At 49.0% G+C, this 21,133-nt stretch overlaps 1 protein-coding gene across 1 annotated transcript in view; it reads left to right on the forward strand.

Annotated features, from left to right (window-relative positions):
- The first annotated feature begins 1,438 nt into the window (after nucleotides 1–1,438).
- LOC119447488 (DNA (cytosine-5)-methyltransferase 3C-like) overlaps nucleotides 1,439–21,133 on the forward strand; it is a 352,358-nt gene continuing 332,663 nt past the window's right edge. Inside the window, exons 1-3 of the mRNA XM_049663800.1 lie at nucleotides 1,439–1,453; nucleotides 2,006–2,108; nucleotides 2,161–2,250. Of these exons, the coding sequence (XP_049519757.1) occupies nucleotides 1,439–1,453; nucleotides 2,006–2,108; nucleotides 2,161–2,250 (208 nt within the window). The remainder of the gene's footprint in view (nucleotides 1,454–2,005; nucleotides 2,109–2,160; nucleotides 2,251–21,133) is intronic.

Here is a 21,133-nt window from a genome sequence, read left to right on the forward strand (position 1 = left end):
TTTGTTTTTTTGGACACCACCTTTCCCTCTACGCGTCCGTCCCATCTACATGTCTTCCTGAAGAGTTCGCCGCCCGTATCGCCCACTGCCGTGAAATTGCGCGCGCAACACCGCGACCATTCAGGACAAGAGGAAGTCCGTTGTGATGTGACCGTCGTGTCATTTCGTTCCGCCCAGGCGACGAACTGCTCTGTGGACACCTGTTCGAGTGCCGGGGCTCTGAAAAAATTTCTTCACATGTATCGCGGCCATATACCGTGCTTGAAAGAACATCTGCCGTGAACTATCGCGTGCTCCTGTTGTTACCTCGGTTACTGACCGCCGTTGCCGCAGCACTGAAAACGTTCACGTCTCTCGCCTGAAGCTGTATCTTCGGCGTTCGTACAGTTTCTGACTCGCTGCCTTGCAGACCGCTTTCGTGAGAGGCGGGGGAGTTCGTGTGAGTGCTACTGTGCAGTTCATCATCGTCTTCATCTGTATATACCCATCCTCATAATCATCATCATCATTTGTCGGGTTGTGCTCGTTGGTTGTCACGCGCTGTGTCGAAATACAAGACCCCTGCCTTTGTCCCGGGTGTCGTCTTACAATATGTATATGTATATACAGGGTGTCCCAGCTATCACATAGCACGATTTAAAAAGAGGAACGGCGTTACGCGAAGCAAACCTAGTGCGTATTGTTTCCAGTACAGTGGAGTAGCCGCCAGTATTTTTTTCGTTACTGAGATTTAATTAAGTAAATAATTAGGTAACTCGAGAAGTACTGTCCTAATTATCAGTGCCAAGGAGAAAGTTGTAGAGCACATGAAAACTCCCGATACAGCTTTCTATTGCTGAATACGTGCTATATAAAAGTGTTTTTGCGAGCATGAAAGAAGCCCACGAATATACGCAAAGTGCCTCGAGCGGCCAGTCGTGCGGAATTCTGCGTGTATTTGAGGGGTTCTTTCACACTCGGAAAAAACACATTTATGTAGCACGTAGTGAGCAACAAACGCTGTATCGGGAGTTTTTCATGTTGCTCTACAACTTTCTCATTGACACTGATAATTAGGACAGTACTTCTCGAGTTAGATAATTAATTACAATAAATAAGTAAATCTCAGTACGAAAAAAATATCGGTGGCTACGCCACTGTACTGGAAACAATACACACTAGGTTGGCTTCGCGTAACGGCATTCCTCTTTTTTTAAATCGTGCTGCGTGATAGCTGGGACACCCTGTATATATATACACACACACACACATATATATATATATATATATATATATATCCGGAGCTAACAAAGAAGCTCGAGAGAAAGTAATGACCGCGCATGGAGCGATAGAACATGTTGAGCCTAACGTAGAGAGAGAGGAAGAGAGTGGTGTGGATCAGAGAGCAAACGAGGATAGCCGACGCGATAGCCGACATAATTGACACGAAGAGAAAAAAATGGAGCTGGGCAGGGTATGTAATAAGTGGGATAGATAACGGTTGAGCATTAGAGTTACAGAATGCATACCAAGAGAAGGGAAGCGCAGTCGATGACGGCACAAACTAGGTGAGGTGATGAAGTTAGGAATTGGCAGGTGCAAGTTGGAATCAGCTAGCGCAAGACAGGGGCAATCGGTGATCGCAGGAAGAGGCCTTCGTCCTTCAGTGGACATAAATAAAGGCAGCTGCTGATGATGATATCCGGGACATCACGGTGACCAGTGGTCCCAGGGGCGCTTATCAGCACACATTTATAGGCTGCACTATTTCGGGATTGGCCCACGATAGAGGCAAGAAACATACCCGATATGCAAAAGTGGTGGTGACTCGATAAGAAAGACTTGGTCTTTAAAAAAGAGGAATCACACTTCGATCAAGCCTACAAGAGACAACAAAAAATGCAGAGAGGGCAGAATGTCTTGCCCTAAATTACGCCTTGCAAGATTCACCAATTACTAGCCCTGTTTTTATTAAATACATTACTTTTGAAGCAGAGAAGTTTACAAACTGGTGGGAATACCGCAGGTGATACTGGCCCGGTCTTGTACTTCCCTAGCTGAGGGCACGGACCTGGTCGTCTGGGCTCTGGAGAACTCATCCACCCTGGCGGCCCATGTGGCTGGATCAGGTGAGTGCGCGATGTGTGCTGGACTGGATGACTGTACCAACCTCTTGTGCAGTGCCCATGGCTGTGCAAAAAGCCCTCGGGGGACGCCCTGCCCTAACAGTACCTACCACTGCACCTCTGCCTTCAAGCCCAAGTGGAACAGGTAAGCAGGCAAGGGTACTTGACTGTTGCTGGCATGCAACACCCAATAGGAAGCTTTTGTTTGGCACACTTGTTGGAGGTTATGAGGTATGGCTAAGGAATAAATTTGACTGCACAATTGTTTTTGCATTTAATTCCCATTGGTATGCGGCTGAAAATAGAACCTGCAACATGGTGCTCACTAGCAGAATGCCGCCTTCGCGGATGAAAGTTGGGCAACTTCTGCTGTGAAAAATGTAAAGAAAGCAATCCTGTTTTCAATTTCAAGTGCTTATAAAAAAGTGTCATCTTTAACCGCATTGATACTGCACACAGTGCATGCTTGTGCCTAATAGCATCACCCGTTCGGTGTGTCCTCCTATCATTTCAGTGACAAATTGAAATACAGGTAAATAAATTACATTTACAATAAAAATTTTGTTAACACTTGTAAACAGACACAGCCTAGTAGAGAAAAAACACACACGGCATGTTGGCTTTTCCCTGCCACGGGAGGGATGGGTTGACGTTCCACAGAAGGGAGGTGTCCAATGAGAGCGGCCCCTTCAGTGAGGTACACGCGGAAAACTGGTGTCATGCGGCCCCGCCCAACCACTTGATTCGCACTCGCGTCTGGTTTCAGTGGCACGACTTGTTGCACACTGTCGTCGGCTCGCGTCAGCTCTCTTTCGTGCTTCTTTCGGTTGTCATAGTTTACGATTGTTTTGCAATGATGAGTCTAAACCGAGACGACCCAATGGAAAGATTTTTGGAGAGAGCGCACCATATCCGACAAGACAGACCCTGAATACAAGGATGCAGAGGCGACACCCAGTACCTCATTCTCCTTGTCTGTGGAACGCGGCGACACCACCACGGAAGGAAGCACATGATAATTGGGATTACAGTGGCAACGACGTCGTCATCATCTTCTAGCATGACTCGCATTAAGAATGAAGGCCAAAGAGCGTAAACACAGCACTGATCTGTCAGCAGACGAAGGAAACATTGCACGACATCTGGCACCTACATGCACAAGAGGTGAGATTTTCATGCTGACTGCCGCAGCAGCATTTTACCACCATGTGCATTTCTCCTCCACTGTGACTGGGGCCTGCCTGTCAGCACATAAACAAGCATAGCTACTTGACATTCACAGCTGCAATGAAAGCTGCCAACATGCCCTGCTGTACCGAACATTTTATCCACACAGCACAGCAACATGATGTTACTACTAAATTGTCACATTTTAGTGACGGTGAACAATTAAAGACTGCTATGAGTTAGCATAATTTATATTTGGGTCATTCCATCCTTAATGTGCCAGGTGTTTTCTCAATCACCTCTAATTCTGCTGAAAAAAATCACGGTTTTTTCCTCAATATGGGCAGTACTGATGCAAGCTATTTTCCTTCCAAAAAGAAATATTCTGATGCCATCAGGTTGCTTCAATCTTTTCACACAGAAGTGGAACTGTGTCTTGCAGGATACATTATACAAAAGTGTTGTCCTTCGTCCTGGTAGCGCTGCCCACTCCTAAGACCAGTTACCAGCTGGCCCAGCTTGCTGTGTTAATACAAAATTATTCCTGTGGTCCAATAATGCGACACTTCTAATAGCGAAGCTTGTCTATGTCTAGCCTGAACGTCCGTGTCTGTTCGCGGAAACTATCATCATCAGCAATGGCTCGAGCGTCTTCTTCCACAGCTGGCACGTTGGCGCAACCGCGCGAACGCGCTCGTGCCATTGCTCCCGCGTTCATCGTCGTCGTTGTCTTCCAGAGCTGGCTCCGTTGAGGCTCATCATTCCAGCATAGAATTTCACTTCTCTGCTGTCATCGTAAATGGGAGGCGGCATTTACGGGGGCATGAGCCATTGCTTAAGGGGGTACGAGCCGTTCATTGTCTTACGTGACAGATTTAATTTTGACGAATCGCAAGCGGCAATGGCGGGCGGATGCTGCTAACCACGCCGCTGAGCAAACTCGAGACATTGAACGCATGCATTTGTGGTTCGACAACATCTCCCTCATCAGTATTGACTACCGTTATGATCATCACCCGTAATGACCGTACCCCTTGCAGTATATAACAGCGATTTCAAGGCTACTCTGCTCAATTCCCAAAAATTGACCGGTGAAGTTTCTGATGTTCAGTAAAATGTGTTTCACTGCAAGCTTATCGTCATTGATGTTACCAGTTTCCACAAAATGCACATCTCGTTAATCGCAAGGGCACATTCCACTAAACATAAAGTTGAAGGCAAAGGGCACGGTTAGCTATACAAAGGGGCAAGCTTCGCCTAATTATAATCCGTTTTGACGGAGTGGAAGGGCCGACGATTTTTTTTTTGTAATCTGAAGACTGTGATTTTCATGACTATTATAGGTCCCATTACTTTTTCTTGCAATTTCCATTATTTAAGCCATGGGAAAAATAAAAATGTAGCTTCTTTAATTCTTTCTAGAAAAAAATTTAACGTTTGATGAGGAATACATTCACAATATGGCCTTCGTAGGTGTGTATACTAGATGATAACAATAGTCTGAGAACAAATAAGACCGAAACATTCTGTCGAACATGTGACAAAGATGAAAAAAATGTTTTATTCATGTTGCGACTTCATTTTTGCAATGTAGCGAACTAAGTAGGGGGGTGCGAATATACGAAACTTTAGAATAACGAATCGAATAGTCATGCGAATATTTTTCGCATACTTTTCAAATATTTCAAAACGTCAACTGTGGCCAATTAAACATAAAATCGGGGCAAAAGTTCGGTAAAGTTTCTGCGCTGCGGTTATAGTATACATTTAAAACACAAGAACTTGTGTAGTGAAGCCGGTTATGTCACTCACGCAGCCATACTTTACAGGCTGTAGAGCGATCATTCCCACTCTCTGAACAGCCCTGTGCATGCGAAGAAATTACTTGGTTGCTCTTCATGCTCCAATTGTGCTTTTAATGAACAATGCTTCATAACGTACTATTTAATGACATAAACTTGCTAACTTTAACAATACTGGTATTTGAACATTGTTTTATATTAATTGTGATAATTGCTATTGATAATTCAAAAACTATTCGAAAAGTATTCAATACTCGATTCAATTTGTTTTCAGCGCTACTTGATTTGGTCTCAAAAATAACTATTTGCACACCCCTAGGACTAAGCTAAAGATGTAGCATAATACACTCTATAGTATGCTTTGTTGCTAATTTATTTAGAAAGGTTTAAAATAGTAACTTCTAATCTAAGCCGGGAAAAATTATATGAACAATCGGAACGTTGCGCGGAGCTTCTTTTTGTTTAGCCTTCACTGCACAGCACATCGGTCGGCGTGTTAGTCCGGCTCATTTCACGTATTCCTTTCTTTTTTCATTTTTGTAACTTACCGGGTCTGACTATTAATTAGAAGTACACCTGAATGACTTGCTTCAGAGCTTTAAGCTCTCGTGTGCCATATTCCATGTGTTTTGTCTTTACTTCAGATAATTTTTTTAAATCGCTTGAGGCATCATTATAATTTTACTGCCAGGGATAGATTACCCAAAGCAGTAAATATTGCGTGCACGTGAAATTTCTATAAATAACTAGTCAATTAGAAAACATTCATTAACTTGCAAGCTAACTTTACTTCATATGTTGTAATTCAAGAAAAATTCTGGAATTGGTGGACGCCACCTGAGTTCATGTGACCCTTTCAGTTGAAGAAAATTTTGCAATTAGTGCCAGTTTTGAATTAATCATAGTCAATATTGTGGGAAAATGCATTACTAACTTTTGAAATAAAAAGTGCCCTTTTGAGGAGCAAAGGGCAAATTTAACTGGAGTGCCAGTTCTATTCATCTTGGAAATCATAACTTCTGCAAGCATCAGCATTCCACTCAATGTGGACATGCCTTGCGAACTCACTGCGTTTAAGTTCTCAGTTGCAAATAAGCTTTAAAATCAAAACCTAAATAACTAAATGTTGGTAATCAACCAATAATTTACTTCGTTACTTCAAGTAATGGGAAATAACCATAAAACACTTATTCTCGAGCGGTGCAATGACTATCTGCTACCGGTGATATTTAAAAATTATTTTCAAAATAAAAAATAACCTTTTCTCTCGCTATTCAGTCATAGTGGTGACGTGCCATCTACCTAATCTGGAGCTAACGTCACATAGATATTATATTTTCAAGGGTCAGCAATTCTCCAAGACAAGTTCATCATCGTCATCATTAGCCCATATTTATTTCCACTGCAGGACGAAGGCCTCTCCCTCCGATCTCCAATTACCCCTGTCTTAGGTTAGCTGATGCCAACTTGCGCCTGTGAATTTCCTAACTTCATTCTCCAGCTAGTTTTCTGCTGTCCTTGACTGAGCTTCCCTTCTCTTGTTATCCATTCTGTACCGGTTATCCATCCATCGGTTAGTCCACCAGTTATCCATCCTACGCATTACATGGCCTGCCCAGCTCCACCTTTTCTGCTTAATAGTCAGACCCGGTAAGTTACAAAAATGAAAAAAGAAAGAAATTACCTTGGTGAATATTTTATACAATACTGAAAGCAAGCTAATGGGTCTATTATTTTTGAATTCTTTAACGTTTCCCTTCTTATGGATGAGTATAATGTTGGCGTTCTTCTAGCTTTCTAGTACACTTGAAGTTGTGAGGCATTGCGTATAAAGGGCCACAAGCTTTTCAAGTATGATATCTCTTCCATCCTTAAATAAATCGACTGTTATTCCATCTTCTCCAGCAGCTTTTCGCCTGGTCATGTCTTTCAAGGCCCTTCTAAGTTCATCGCTAGTTATAGAAGGGGCCTCTGTATCCTGTTCATCACTACTTCGAATGAAAGTAGCTTGGCTGCTCTGGGTACTGTACAGCTCAGTTTAGAATTCTTCCGCTGCTTTTACTATGTCATCGAAATTGCCGATGATATTACCCTGCTTATCTTTCAGTGCATACATTTTGCCTGGTCCTATGCTTACTTTTCTTCTCACTGATTTCATGCTGCATCCATATTTCCTGCTTCCTCAATCTTTTCCAAGTTGTAATTTCGGATATACCTTATTTTCTTCGTGTTAATGAGTTTTCGACAGTTCAGCGAATTCTATGTGACCTCTGTAGTTTGAAATTTTCATGTTTTGCCGTTTCCTTATTAGGTCCTTGGTTCCTTCGGAGAGCTTACCTACTGGTTGCCTTGATGCCTTACCTCCCACTACAATTGCTGCTTCTGAGATCAACCTAGTGACGGTTTCATTCATTACCTCTATGTTGTCTTTATCTTCCTGTTCTAAAGCTGCATATTTGTGTGCGAGCACCAGCCTGAATTGGTCTGCTTTTACCCTGACTGCGTTTACGTTGGCCTGTTTCTTCATGACTAACTTTATTCTTTCTCTCTTCAAATTAAGAGAAATACTATACCTGACTAGCCTATGGTCACTGCACTTTACCCTACCTAACACTTCTACATCCTGTACTATGCTGGGATTGGCAGAGTGTATGAAATCTATTTCATTCCTTGTTTCTCTATTCGGCTTTTCCAGGCCCACTTCCTGTTGCTGCGCTTCCTGCCTATTCCTTTCTGCGAATTCTACCAACATCTCACCTCTAGTGTTCCTAGAATTGATGCCGTAGTTGCCAATTGCTTGCTCGCCAGCCTGCTTTTCCCCCACTTTTGCATTGAAGTCGCCCATGACTACACTATACTGAGTTTGCACCTTTCTCATTGCTAATTCAACATCTTCATAAAACTGTTCTCTTTCTTCATCATCGTGACAGGAGGTTAGGGCGTAGGCTTGTACAACCTTCATTCTGTAGCTCCTATTTAGCTTTATAACGACAACTGCTACCCTCTCAATTATGCTGTCGAATTCATCAATGTTGTCCGCTATGTCCTTATGGACTAGAAATCCTACTCCGAATTCTCTCCTATCTGGAAGACCTCTGTAGCAGAGAACGTGGCCGTTAGTCAGCACTGTATAAGCCTCACCAGTTCTTCTCACCTCACTAATGCCAATAATATCCCAGGTAATACCTGATAATTCTTCAAATAGCCCTGCTAAGCTAGCCTCACTCGATAGGGTGCACGTGTTGAATGTTGCCAGGTTCAGTTTCCATTGGCGGCCTCTCCGGACCCAGAGATTCTTAGCACCCTCTGCCGCGTCGCAGGTCGGACCGCCGCCTTGGTCAGGTGCTCCGCAGCCCCTGGGGACTGAGGGCTGTGGGTAAATTGTAGGAGTCGTTAGGGAGGTAGCGGCTGAATGCTGCACCAGGGAGGCCAATCCCTGTACTGGTGGGGGAGTGACTTGTTTGGAGCTTTGTGGGCCTTTCTAATTTGGTTGCACCTTGACTAGTATAGCCCCACTAGCTCTCGGCGATATTCTTTCTGAAAAACGAATTCATAAGCTAATGCTAAACTGAGACAATGAGAGGGTATGTCAGAATCGTGAAAGTTGGCTGGAGAGCACGTTCAGCATTAGTTTGAAATTCATCTGCATGTATGCCTCCGGGAATGTCTTTGCTCGATTCTGGTTTTGTACCTAAGGCCTGGAAAGTGTCACACGTGCAATCGATCCCGAAGTCACCAAACGTATTTCAGATGTCCCAGGTTTCTACCACCCAGTGGTGTTGCTGTCGCGCATTGGAATGGACCCATTACTTCTCATCCACAACGAGAGACACCGCAACGAGAGTCACCGAGACCACCGAGCAGGTGAGCTGGCCAGATGCGGTCACGGGAAAACGAGCACCAACCGCAAAGGCTGGCGACAAAACACCCGCTAAGACAGAGACGGAGATAGCTAAATTAACACAGGCGATACAAGCGCTGCAGAAGCAAATAGAACACATGCAGATGCAGATTCGTGGAAAAGACGAACTCATAGAACAACTCCAGCATGCCGTGAAAAGTGGTACTGATACAGAGGCCATGCAGGAAACACAAGAATAACCCATAGAGGATGACGAGGTCGTATGCCCCGACACTAAACGCAGACCCACTCCCAGAGAGGCCACGCAGGAAACACAAGTGGAACCCATAGAGGACGACGAGGTTGAATTCCCCAATACTAAACGCAGACCCACTCCCACTTTTACAGAGGCAACACGACCCAAGTGCACGCGCGTAGCGGCGCGAATAGATGCACTCGAGGTTTGCTTGAGCAATCTCGAAGAAACCATTGTGGGTTGCCGTGTCGATGGAAGGACGCGTCCCAACATGAAACATAATGACGGTTACCGAAGGAAGGATTCTTCGAGCTTGGCAGCTTTGCTTTATATCCACCGTCGGTGACGTAAGCCTCCGGTGACGCTGCGGTGGCGCTGTCCCTTATCGGAGACGTGGTGCAGCATGCAGCCGTGTCACGCCGGGCTAGCAAGGGGCGAGGTGGAGGCTGCGCCGATTTGTGCGCAGTGTGTCGCCACATCACCCCCCCCCCCTCCGCGGAGTGTAGAGCCCTCAGGGTCTGTAGAAATCTGGGAGGCGTACCAGACGTCCAGAGTGCGTCGTGACCGGAGCGGGCTGTGACGTCGGTGGCTGCGGATAGATGCCTGTGGATGGAGTGGCGCTGCCCGGTTCATTCGCAGCGATGTATGCGGGCTTGAGCCGGTTAGTCGAGGCGCAGACGTCGTTCTCGTTCAGGCGCCGAGTGAAGTTTTTCTCGTCACGATGGACGACCAGGTAGGGTCCACTGTAGGGTGGCCAGAAAGGCCTGCGGACGGTGTCCTCGTGGAGGAAAGCGTGCGTGCACGATGCTAGCTCCTTGAACACGAAAGGTGTAGGCTTGCAGTGGTGGGCTGCAGGTGACGGGCGTAAGGCGGCGATGGTGCGTCGTAGCCGGGCGACGAATTCGGTGGGATCTGACATCGTAGTGCTGGAAGGCAGTGCAGCAAGAAATTCACCTGGGAGATGGAGTGGTTCTCTGTAGACGAGCTCCGCTGGTGTAGCGTTGATGTCCGGCTTGAAGGTAGCGCGAAGACCAAGGATGACGGGTGGGATGGCCTCGAGCCAGGTTGAGTCCGGATGGCACATAATGGCTGCTTTGAACTGTCGGTGGAAACGATCGATCATTCCGTTGGCGCAGGGGTGGTTACTGGTGGTCCTCAAGCATTCAAAAACAATGGTCAGCCCGAGGAGCCTGAAAAGGTGCGACTCGAACTGTCGTCCTTGGTCGGTAGTTAAGCGGCGGGGGGCGCCTAAACGAGCGACCCAGCTGGCAAAGAAGGCCGAGGCGACGTCATCCGCGGTGATTCCCTCGAGGGGCCATGCCTCGGGCCATCGAGTCTACCGGTCAATGGCGGTGAGGCAGTAGCGATAGTGTCCAGCCGGGGGAAAGGGTCTTATGATGTTGAGGTGGACGTGCTCAAACTGACCAGAGGGCTGAGGGAATGTTCCGAGTGGTGACGTGACGTGCCTGGTGACTTTAGCGCGTTGGCATTGAATGCAGGAGCGCGCCCAGGTGCGACAATCCCGCTGCATGTTGCGCCAGACATAGCGGTCAGCCACGAGGCGTGTAGAGGCGCGTATGCCGGGATGGCTGACATTGTGGAGCTGGTTGAAAAGACCACGGCGATGGGACAGCGGCACATAGGGCCTGCTTCGTCCTGTCGACATGTCGCAACAGATTGTGGTTGTCGAACCTGGAATGGGAACTTGTTGCAGCTGTAGTGAGGACATGCCCTTGAGAAGTTGCTGCAGTTCGGCGTCCGTAGTCTGAGCCTCGGCGAGGACGTCCGCTGTTATCTGCACAGAGTTGATGGCTGCTACATGTGAAAGCGCGTCGGCGACCACGTTGTCTTTTCCGCTGACATGTTGGATGTCGGTGGTGAACTGTGCAATGAACGAGAGTTGGTTCTGCTGTACAGGCGGCAGTTTGTCACGACGTTGAGAGAAGGCGTAGGTAAGAGGCTTGTGGTCGGTATAGATGGTGCAGTTCTGTGCTTAGAGAATATGGCAAAAGTGTTGCACTGCTTCGTATATCGCCAGAAGTTCTCTGTAGTAGGCTGGCGAACTTGTCGGCGCGGTGGTCGTGATTTCGTCAGTGGAACTGGTGGTTGAATGGGTCGTTTTCCGAGCTGCGAGTTTCTTGGAGAAGAACGCCAAGGGATGCCAGGCGTTGTCCACGCGTTGCATGAGGGCGGTGCCGATGGCGAAGCTACATGCGTCCGTGATGAGTCCCAAGGGAGCGTCTGGCACGGGATGGGTGAGAAGCGTGGTGGTGCTGAGGGTGGCTTTGCATTCTTCGAAAGTTTTCGCTGACGTCTGTGTCCACGTGACGGGTTAGTTTCCTCGTAGGCCAGCCAAAGCCTTGGTAGTCGGCTGCGTGTGGCAAGAAACGCCTGTAAAGGTTCAGCATGCCGAGGGAACGGCGAAGGTCTTTAGCAGTGGTGGGTTAAGGGTAATTTTGCAGGTCCGAGATGCGTTAGGGCAAGGGCCGAGTTCCCTCAGGTGAAACTTCGTGGCCGATGAAGCGGACAATGGAAGCGCCTAGCGTGCTTTTTAGATATTGACGAGTAAACCGTGGTCATCGAGGCGTTGGAACGGCAGACGAAAGTGCCTGTGGTGCTCTTCGGCGTCGCGGGAAAATACCAGTATGTCGTCCAGGTAAACGAAGCAGAAGTCGAGGCCGCGGGCGACTACGTCGATGAAGCGCTGAAAGGTTTATCCAGCGTTCCTCAGGCCGAAGCTCATGAAGGGAAACTCCAACAAGCCAAAGGGAGTGATGATTGCCGTTTTCGGGATGTCATCCGGATTGACGGGTATCTGTGTGTGGGCCTTCACCAAGTCTAGCACGGAGAACACGTGGCAACCATGAATGTGATGGGCAAAGTCCTGTATGTGGTGGACGGGGTACCTGTCCGGGATGGTGCGCGCGTTGAGGGCACGGTAGTCCCCACAGGGCCGCCAGCCTTCGGTCTTCTTCGGCAGAAGGTGGAGTGGCGAGGCCCATGGACTGTCAGAGCGGCGGGCGATTCCTTCGCGAAGCATGGCCTCGAACTCTGCTTTGGCTATGTGCATGCGGTCGGGGCAATGCGACGGGCACGCCAGAAAACCGGGGGCCTGAAGTGGTCCGGATGTAGTGCATGGTGGTGTGCTGCACTTTGCGTGGCAATCCGCTGGGGCGCGTCAATCCGGGAAATTTGCGAGGATGGCCTGGTACGGCGAATGATTGTCAACACTGAGTACCTTGATGCTTGGCTGTTGGGAGGTCATTCGCTGGTCTGGTGTAGAGTGTCCCGTTGTCGCGACGATGAGGAGGTCGTTGCGGCAGTCCGGAAGGAGGCTGTAGTGGGCCAGAATGTCTGAGCCGATGATTGGCTCGGCGACGTCGGCAATGACAAAGTTCCAGTCAAGGTCATGGCGCAAGTTTCTGAGCTGGATGTGCAGGCGGAGCGAGCCGTACGTCTTGATCGTGGAGCGGTTTGCCGCACTGAGCTCGAAAGACGTAGGCGGACGAGGACCTTGAAGATGGGATCGCGGGTAGCAGCAAATGTCGGAACCGCTGCTTTGTGATTTGGTCGGTGACGAAGATGCGACGGCCTCCGGGTTGGCAGCTTGCGGCCGTCTCTACGAGCTGCCGTTGTCGTTTTCCGCATGTCCCACGGAACAGGGTGGTTGACATTGCCGGGCTCTGTCCCCGAAGCGTTGGTGGTAGTAACACGGGCCATTTTCATCAGGTTGCCGCGACGAAGTGGTGTTAAGGTCGCGGCTTTGCAAGTGGTGGCGCTGTTGCATCGGAGGACGTTCACCCGGGTGTTGTTGAATGGAGGCGAGCTGTTGATCGATGTCGTCGATATGGCGCGCAAGCTCTGTGGTGTTGAGCGGTGCGGCGCCAGCCTGGATGGTGGGCGACAACTGCGGCATGGAGGCCTCGATGAGGAGATCATCAATCTCCGCAAGTTCGTTGAGAGGTAGCCTAACCTGAGCTTGCAGAATTGCCTGGACATGCGGTAGGAGTCGTTGGAGCCAAAGCGCTCGCAGGAAAGAATCCTGGACTTGCATGTTGCGCGTGAGCGCACGCTATTGGCGCAGGAGCTGCGAAGGTTTGCGCTCAGCAAGCTCTGCGGACTGAAGTTGTCGTATCTTCTGTTCTTCCGAGAGCGACAGGCGGCGGATAAGTGCAGTCTTCAGGTGTTCATAGTCTGTGCAGTCTTCAGGCGGCCGTTGGTGGGTTGGCAAGGATATCCTGGACCTCGTTGGCATAACGTGTGTTGAGGTGGGCGACGACGTAATCGTAGCGGGTCCGGTCTTGCGTGATGCGCGCCAGGGAGAACTGGGCCTCGACCTGGGCGAACCAGACCTCGGGCGAGTCCATCCAAAACGGCGGAAGCTTGATGGCGACACGCCAGGTGTCGTATGAGGCAGCATGTGGGATGCCTTCTGTGGGAGCTCTGACGTCCTCAGCGGAGCCGGCAGGCACGGCTTTGGTTGTGGAGGCGTTGCGAGAACGCTGCTGTTGCTGGGTGTGCAGTTCCTGTTGATGTTGTTGCAATTGCTGGCGAAGAGCGGTGAGGACTTCTGGTTCGGCCATGGTGGTGTGGTTTGTTCGGTTTCCGGGTCACCAGATGTGGGATGCCATGTCGATGGAAGGAGGCGTTCCAACATGAAACATAACGACTGTTTATTAGCGTAGTAGCAGCGGCAGGGCGAGCATACCGCCGCTACGCTCGAACGGTTAGCGAAGGAAGGATTCTTCGAGCTTGGCAGCTTCGGTTTATATCCACCGTCGGTGACGTAAGCCTCCGGTGACGCTGCGGTGGCGCTGTCCCTTATCGGAGGCGTGGTGCAGCATGCAGCCGTGTCACACCGGGCTAGCAAGTGGCGAGGCGGAGGCTGCGCCGGTTTGTGCACAGTGTGTCGCCACACCATCATCACGTCCTACACGCATACGAACCAGCAGAGCTTGGATAGCATTCACCTCAGATTGTCCAGATTAGAAGCCGCGAACAGCATAGTACCGTCGCATAGGGAAGCGGCGCAACACATGTAACAACATATAACCATGGCCTGACAACCATCCAAACAAAAAGACACAATATGGCAGTGGAACTGCAGAAGATACCAAAACAAATGAGACGTCATCATATTGCAAGAAACGAACACCCCGCCAAACTCACGGGGTACCAGTCTATAACAGGCAAGGCGGAGAAACCAAACGTCACCACGCTGGTCAAGCGAGCGCACACATTTATCGAACACGACACTAAAGTCAGAGACATTGAAAAGGTCCTCGTAGAACTAATTCCACCACGCAAGGCGCGCAACAGCATCTTCGTACTCAACGTATACAGCAGTCCCAGATGCCGCCAGCATCGCTTCCATGTCCTCTTCAAACGGGCACTCGACATCGCCCAAGGGCAACAGCTGTTCATTGGGGGGGACTTCAACGTGGTGCGCATGGCGTGGGGTTACAAGCACGATCAGCCCAAAGGCACACATCTGTGGGCAACGGCGGAATACGCCGGACTCGAGCTCGTCACCGACCCCGTGGCACCAAGGCAGGGCAACAGCGTCAGCACCGACACGACGCCGGACCTTACTTTTACGTACAACACACGCAAAGCCACTTGGACAAACACCATGCCAGACTTGGGAAGCGATCACTACATTATTTCCGTAGAAGCAGAAGACGGCCCACAGGAACACAATGCCGGTCGCAAAATGAAGATCACCAACTTGAATGAGCTACGCAAACATCGTGACAAGCAACAGGTGGCAGACATCAAAGACATAGACCAATTAACCGACGAGCTGCGGCGGGACATCGAGTGCGTGACGCAAACGATCCCCTCGACAGCTGGACTCGAGACAATAGACTCCTGGTTACTTGAAGCTAAACATTTCGACAGAATTACCTGTCTGGTTGGGAAAAATTGATTAAGACTTAGAGATTGACTCCAACCAAATAAGGGAATTTATTATACCGACGTTGCGGAGCCAATTTGGCTCCTTCTTCAGCGGGTATTCTTCGGAGGTGGTGGTATGCCGCTTTTAAATGGTCCATCGTAAGAAAGGAGAGGAAGGAGGAGAGAGCGTAAGGTGGGGAGACACTTGACAGGGCACCTGTTCTTGACAGACGAAAGAGGTGGTAGGTGGGGGGGGGGGGGGCTGCGGCGTTGCGGGCCGGCTGGGTTGACCGATGCTGGGGGTGCTTTACTCACGGGAATGCCCTTGACAAGGGGCAGGGGGGGGGGGGGAGGAGACAAGTTGTTTTGGTGTTGGTGACGTAGACCGGGGGGTCCTTTCTTCCTTTCGTCGCGTCTGCAAGGCCATGGACATACAAAGAAGGAAGGATGCCCTTCATGCGGTTTATATTACCCACCATATTCTGAATGTGCCATGACTCCTGTAGTAGCCTTTTTCGTCAATTTGTCTCTGTTTGAAGGATTTGAGTTTCTTGGAAAGAAATCTTGTGGTTGGCGTCTTCGGAATGTTCGGCGACGGCGCTGCGTATTCGGTTCAATGTTCTGACGTCATATTCATGTTGTCTGATTCTTTGTTTTAGAGTTTTTGTTTCCCCGATGTACGACGCCGGACAGTCGGCACAGCTGATTTTATAGACGATGCCTTGAGCTTTTAAATGCGAAGCATTTCTTGCCGGCGGCTTTGTCCGTCCTTCCCGCGGCGTCCCACACCCCCACAGTGCAAGCGCTTCCCCTCCCCCTCTCTCTCCTCTCCTACGCTACCCCCTTTCTCTCTAGCAATCCTCTACGGAGTGGCGCCCGTGTCCCACACCCCCACAGCGCTGCTTATCCCCTCTCTCTCCTCTCCTACGCTCCCTCCCTTTCTCTCCTCTAGGAATCCTCTACGGAGCGGCGCCCGCGTGCCACTCCCTCACAGCGCATGCACGTCCCCTCCCCCTCTCTCTCCTCTCCTACGCTCCCCACTTTCTCTCCTCTAGGAATCCGGAGCGGCGCGCACGACAGGTGGTGCGACAGCTGCATATTCCGCTGGGGGTGCCACGGTAGTTCCGTGGTATGAAAATGACGGAGCGCGCGTGCCTCATTCTCTCTCCTGTGCAGCGCCGCGATGAGCGCTCGGGCCGCTGCCGCGAAACCATTTCGCGCTCAAGCTAACCATCTCCCCGCTGCTTCGCATCCACACATGGCTCCCTTTAGCGGGAGATGGAGTAATTTTTTTCTTTTGAGGGACGGTCTTTTGGTTTAGGAATGAGGATATTCAAAGTGTTCATTGGTTTGTGCGCGACCTGAGGCCTTCTTTTTTAATATTCGGCTGAGAGCTTCGCTGGTACCTTTGACGTATGGGATAGACACTCGTTTCAGTGGTCGAGGGGAAGTCAACGGTTGGAGGTCTCGTAGTTTGTTTTTTCTTTTTTGTTGTCGGGTGGTTTTTCGAATGAATTCCGTTGTATAGCCATTCCTTTTGAGTTCGTTGAGAACCGTTGTCCTTTCTTTCTTTTGATCTGATTGCAGTGTGCAATGAGTTTCGGCTCTTTTCAATAAAGAATTTACGACCGATGCTTTGGGGTTTGCCGGATGGTTGGATGCGAAGTGTAGGTAGCGGCCTGTGTGGGTTGGTTTTCGGCAGACTGAAAATTTTATATTGCCGTTGGTTCGTGTAACTTGTACATGTAGGAATGGTAGCGATCCGTTTTGTTCGCGCTCCGACGTGAATTGTATATCAGGGTCTATGGAATTCAAATGGCTCTGCAGGTTTTCGACTTGCGACTCCTAACGATACAGAAGCAATCATCCACGTATCTGAGGAAAACATTTGGCTTCGGGGAAAAAGTACTCAGAGCTCTGTCTTCGATATTCTCCATAGTTAGGTTAGCCATGGTGATGGAAATTGAAGCCCCCATAGGAGTTCCTTTCACCTGCTTGTAGTAGCTGGACAGCCTGCAGAATGGGACTGGAGTCGCTGAACACATCGATGTGCTAGCACTGAATTGCGGCATTTTCTTTATTCTTTATTCAGACATATCCCCGCTTAGCCCGAAAGCGTTACAGCAGGGGGGTTACAAACATGAAAAAAATACATCTTGATTAACACTGCACAACTGTTCATATGACAGCCGATTCCACTGAGCAATAGTTTTAACAAAAAAGGAATTGGCATACAGGCCCGTCCTAGCCCGGTATTCTCTAATTTTGCACTGGTGGCCAGTGCGTGCAGACATATAGTTTGGCGGTTTTAGGTACATTTCCCTATCAATTCCAGTTTTGTAATGATATATTTCACACATAAGTTTTCGCCGCAGTTTCTTTCGGCGAGACGATAGCGATTCCCAATTGAGCTCTTTTTTCATTGCCGTGCAGCTGTACCTCCTCCTGTACCTACCCAAGACAAACCTGGCTGCTCTGTTTTGTATTTTCTCTAGTTTATTTATGAGACATATCTGTGATGGGTCCCAAAGGGTACAAGCATATTACAAAATAGGTCTTATACAAGTTAGGTACGCCGTGCTTCTAAGGTTAGAATTTGCACATTTAAAATTTCTTTGAATGTAATTAAAAACAACTGCCACTTTGCCAACCACATAGTCCACATGTGCCCGCCAAGAGCAGTCGCACGACAGCATCACGCCCAAATATTTAGTCGTGAATTTCTTGCTTAAAATATTATTCATAAGATAGTAGCTGACATCGATTACATTTTTTCTTCTTAGTAAACCGCACATGGACGCACTTACCCGCATTCAAATTCATTTTCCACTTAGAGCACCATTCGCAAATACGTTCTAGGTCGGCCTGCAGTTTGAGAACATCATTTTCATTATCAATTTTTCTATACACAGTACAGTCATCCGCGAGGAGCCGCATGTTAGAGTCAATACCTAAGTTAATGTCATTAATATATATGAGAAAAAGAAGAGGTCCCAGGACAGATCCTTGCGGGACGCCTGATGTGACCTCAAGATAATATGAATTAGTACCATTCAAGACAACACGTTGACGGCGATTTGACAAATAGTTTTCTATCCAGCTGAGAATTTACAACTTTGTGGTCACTTATATCCATTGCCAGAGCACTTATTAATGTAATTGACGGAAGCGCCGAACTCTTGCTGCGAATTTTAGTAAGGAGCGTCGACACATCGTGAGAGGCACTGCTGTCGCTTATTTCGACGAAATAATACCGATATAAGACTGCCACGTAGCGCAGGAGACGACATCTATGATCCCCACAGCTGCGCCTATTGTAGACGTTAGTTCGACGTTAACGGCTGTTGAGCGAGACCGTCTTCTTGAGCTCATCAACCAGTACCAAAGCTGTTTCTCATCTGCGTCAAGAGTTGGTCAAACGCCACTTACCAAACATCGCATCATTACTGATGTCGACGCCCGACCTATTCGACAAAACCCTTATTGCGTGGCCCCAAAGGAACGCGAGGCAATCCAAAGACAAGTGAAGATGATGCTGGAAGATGGCGTTATTCGACCATCTAATAGTCCTTGGGCGTCACCTGTAGTTTTAGTGAAAAAGAAGGACGGTAGCCTGCGCTTCTGCGTAGACTATCGGAAGCTCAATCAGGTCACAAAGAAGGACATTTATCCACTGCCACGTATTGGTGATTCCTTGGACAGGTTGCAAAACGCGTGCTACTTTTCCTCAATGGACTTGAAAAGCGGTTATTGGCAGATCGAAGTGGATGAGAGAGACCGTAAGAAAACCGCCTTTGTGACGCCTGACGGACTTTACGAATTTCAGGTACTCACCTTCGGTTTGTGTTCAGTGCCAGGAACATTTCAGCATCTAATGGACACTGTGCTCTCTGGACTCAAATGGCAAACATGCCTGGTGTACCTGGATGACGTGATTGTCTTTTCCACAACGTTCGACGAACACTTACGAAGGCTGAAAACTGTTTTTGAAGCAATACGATCTGCCGGTCTCACGTTGAAGCCTGAAAAGTGCCATTTTGGTTTTCAAGAGCTCCAGTTCCTCGGTCACGTTGTCAGTAACCAAGGAGTTCGACCTGATCCGGATAAAATTGCTGCCGTCGCTGATTTCCTGACCCCATCAGACAAAAAGACCATGCGACGTTTTCTGGGACTATGTGCATATTACCGGCGATTTATTGCGAATTTCTCACGCATCGCGTGGCCGTTAACACAGCTCACCAGAGAAGGTATCCCTTTCACTTGGGGCGAAGACCAGTAGCGGGCATTTCACGAGCTCCGGCAACGTATGCAAGCGCCTCCCGTGCTTGCACACTTCGATGAAGACGCCCCGATGATATTGCACACAGACGCTAGTAATGTCGGTCTAGGGGCGGTGCTCATACAATGGCAGGACGACAGCGAAAAGGTGATCGCTTACGCCAGCAGGACACTGTCCCGAGCGGAGGCTAACTACTCCACCACAGAAAAAGAATGCCTGGCGAGTTCTGAAATTTCGTCCGTATTTGTACGGTCGGTCTTTCACCGTTATTAGCGATCACCATTCGCTCTGCTGGCTCATTAATTTGAAAGATCCTTCCGGCCGGCTCGCACGTTGGATTCTTAGACTCCAAGAGTTCGACTTTACTGTCGCATACAAGTCAGGAAAATGGCACGCAGACGCCGACTGCCTTTCTCGGTCTCCTGTTGAGACGGCAGCACAAGACGATGACGACACGGTCTTTCTGAGACTCGTTGACACTGCTGATCTTTCACGCCAGCAACGGGATGACATTGAATTGCTGCCGCTGATTGATTACTTGGAAGGACGAACCAACAGCGTGCCGAGGTTATTTGCAAGATGGCTGGCGTCATACTGCTTGCGCCGCAACGTACTCTACAAGAAGAACTTCTTCCCTATCGGCAAAAACTACTTCCTCGTTGTTCCCTCATCGCTTCGACGTGAAATCTTACACGCCTGCCACAACGAGCCGACCGCTGGGCACTTGGGCTACACTCGCACATTGGCATGGATTCGGCAGAATTACTACTGGCCGAGACTTGCTGCGGTCATTAAGCATTATGTTCAGACATGTCTGGATTGCCAGCGCCGCAAACCGCCTTCCGTCAAGCCAGCCGGCCTTCTGCACCCTGTTCAAGTACCTGCCACACCATTTGCACAAGTAGGCATGGACTTTCCTCCCCCTAAGAGAGCGCACGCAACAAGCAACATGAAAGGGAACAAGATCATAAATAAAAATATGAGAAGGTGCAGTTACTACGATGTCCTGACTTTAAACTCATTACAACTTCCGAGAAACGTGCGGCAGTCCGGTGACGTCCAGCAGAGCTCAGGTGGCCGAGGCTGCCCAGGCAGCACAACCAGGCTGGCCCCAGCACGGCAATATCACGGCAAACACCGGCACAAATATAGGCCCGAAACCGGCAGCGCTACCCGCGTCAGGAATGGCCCAGTGTGGCCATGCCCCTAAAGGGCCTATTCCGGCCATTGTGTGGCAGCGCCAATACAGGCAGATAGCCGGCTCTGCCGTTCATTGCCATTCTAGTGTCTCACCTTGCCTACTGGCAGCGCCGGTATTGGTCAATAGCCGGCTCTGCCACTTTTAGTCAAGTTATTGTCCCACATTACCCACTGGCATGGCCATATTGTGATGTATGTGGGCGATGCCGTTATTTCCTACGATTTTAAATTGCGCAATTGTTGCACGGTAGCTCGATGCAACATGCCGTGATCTACTATAAAATCACCAAATAATGATACATAATTTCTTTATTGGTCTTAAAATAGGTTGATACAGATTGTCACTCGTATCCACAATCCTGCGGGCCACCTACGAAAGCTTTGTTGAAGACGCTACGGGGGGTTGAGGCTGGGCTCGCAAAAGGGGCACTTGAAGATGCTGAACGGGTTGAGCCGCTTCGGCGTAACGACACCTTCTGCTATTAGCACAGTCGACGGCGCCTGGCAGTCACATCCTTATGAAATCTTGCGCTTGATTGATGTCGATCCCTGCGTCTCACAGGCACCATCTGCATACAATGCATA

The sequence above is a fragment of the Dermacentor silvarum genome, chromosome 1 (genome assembly GCF_013339745.2).
Source record: "Dermacentor silvarum isolate Dsil-2018 chromosome 1, BIME_Dsil_1.4, whole genome shotgun sequence".
NCBI classification, from domain to species: Eukaryota; Metazoa; Arthropoda; class Arachnida; order Ixodida; family Ixodidae; genus Dermacentor; species Dermacentor silvarum.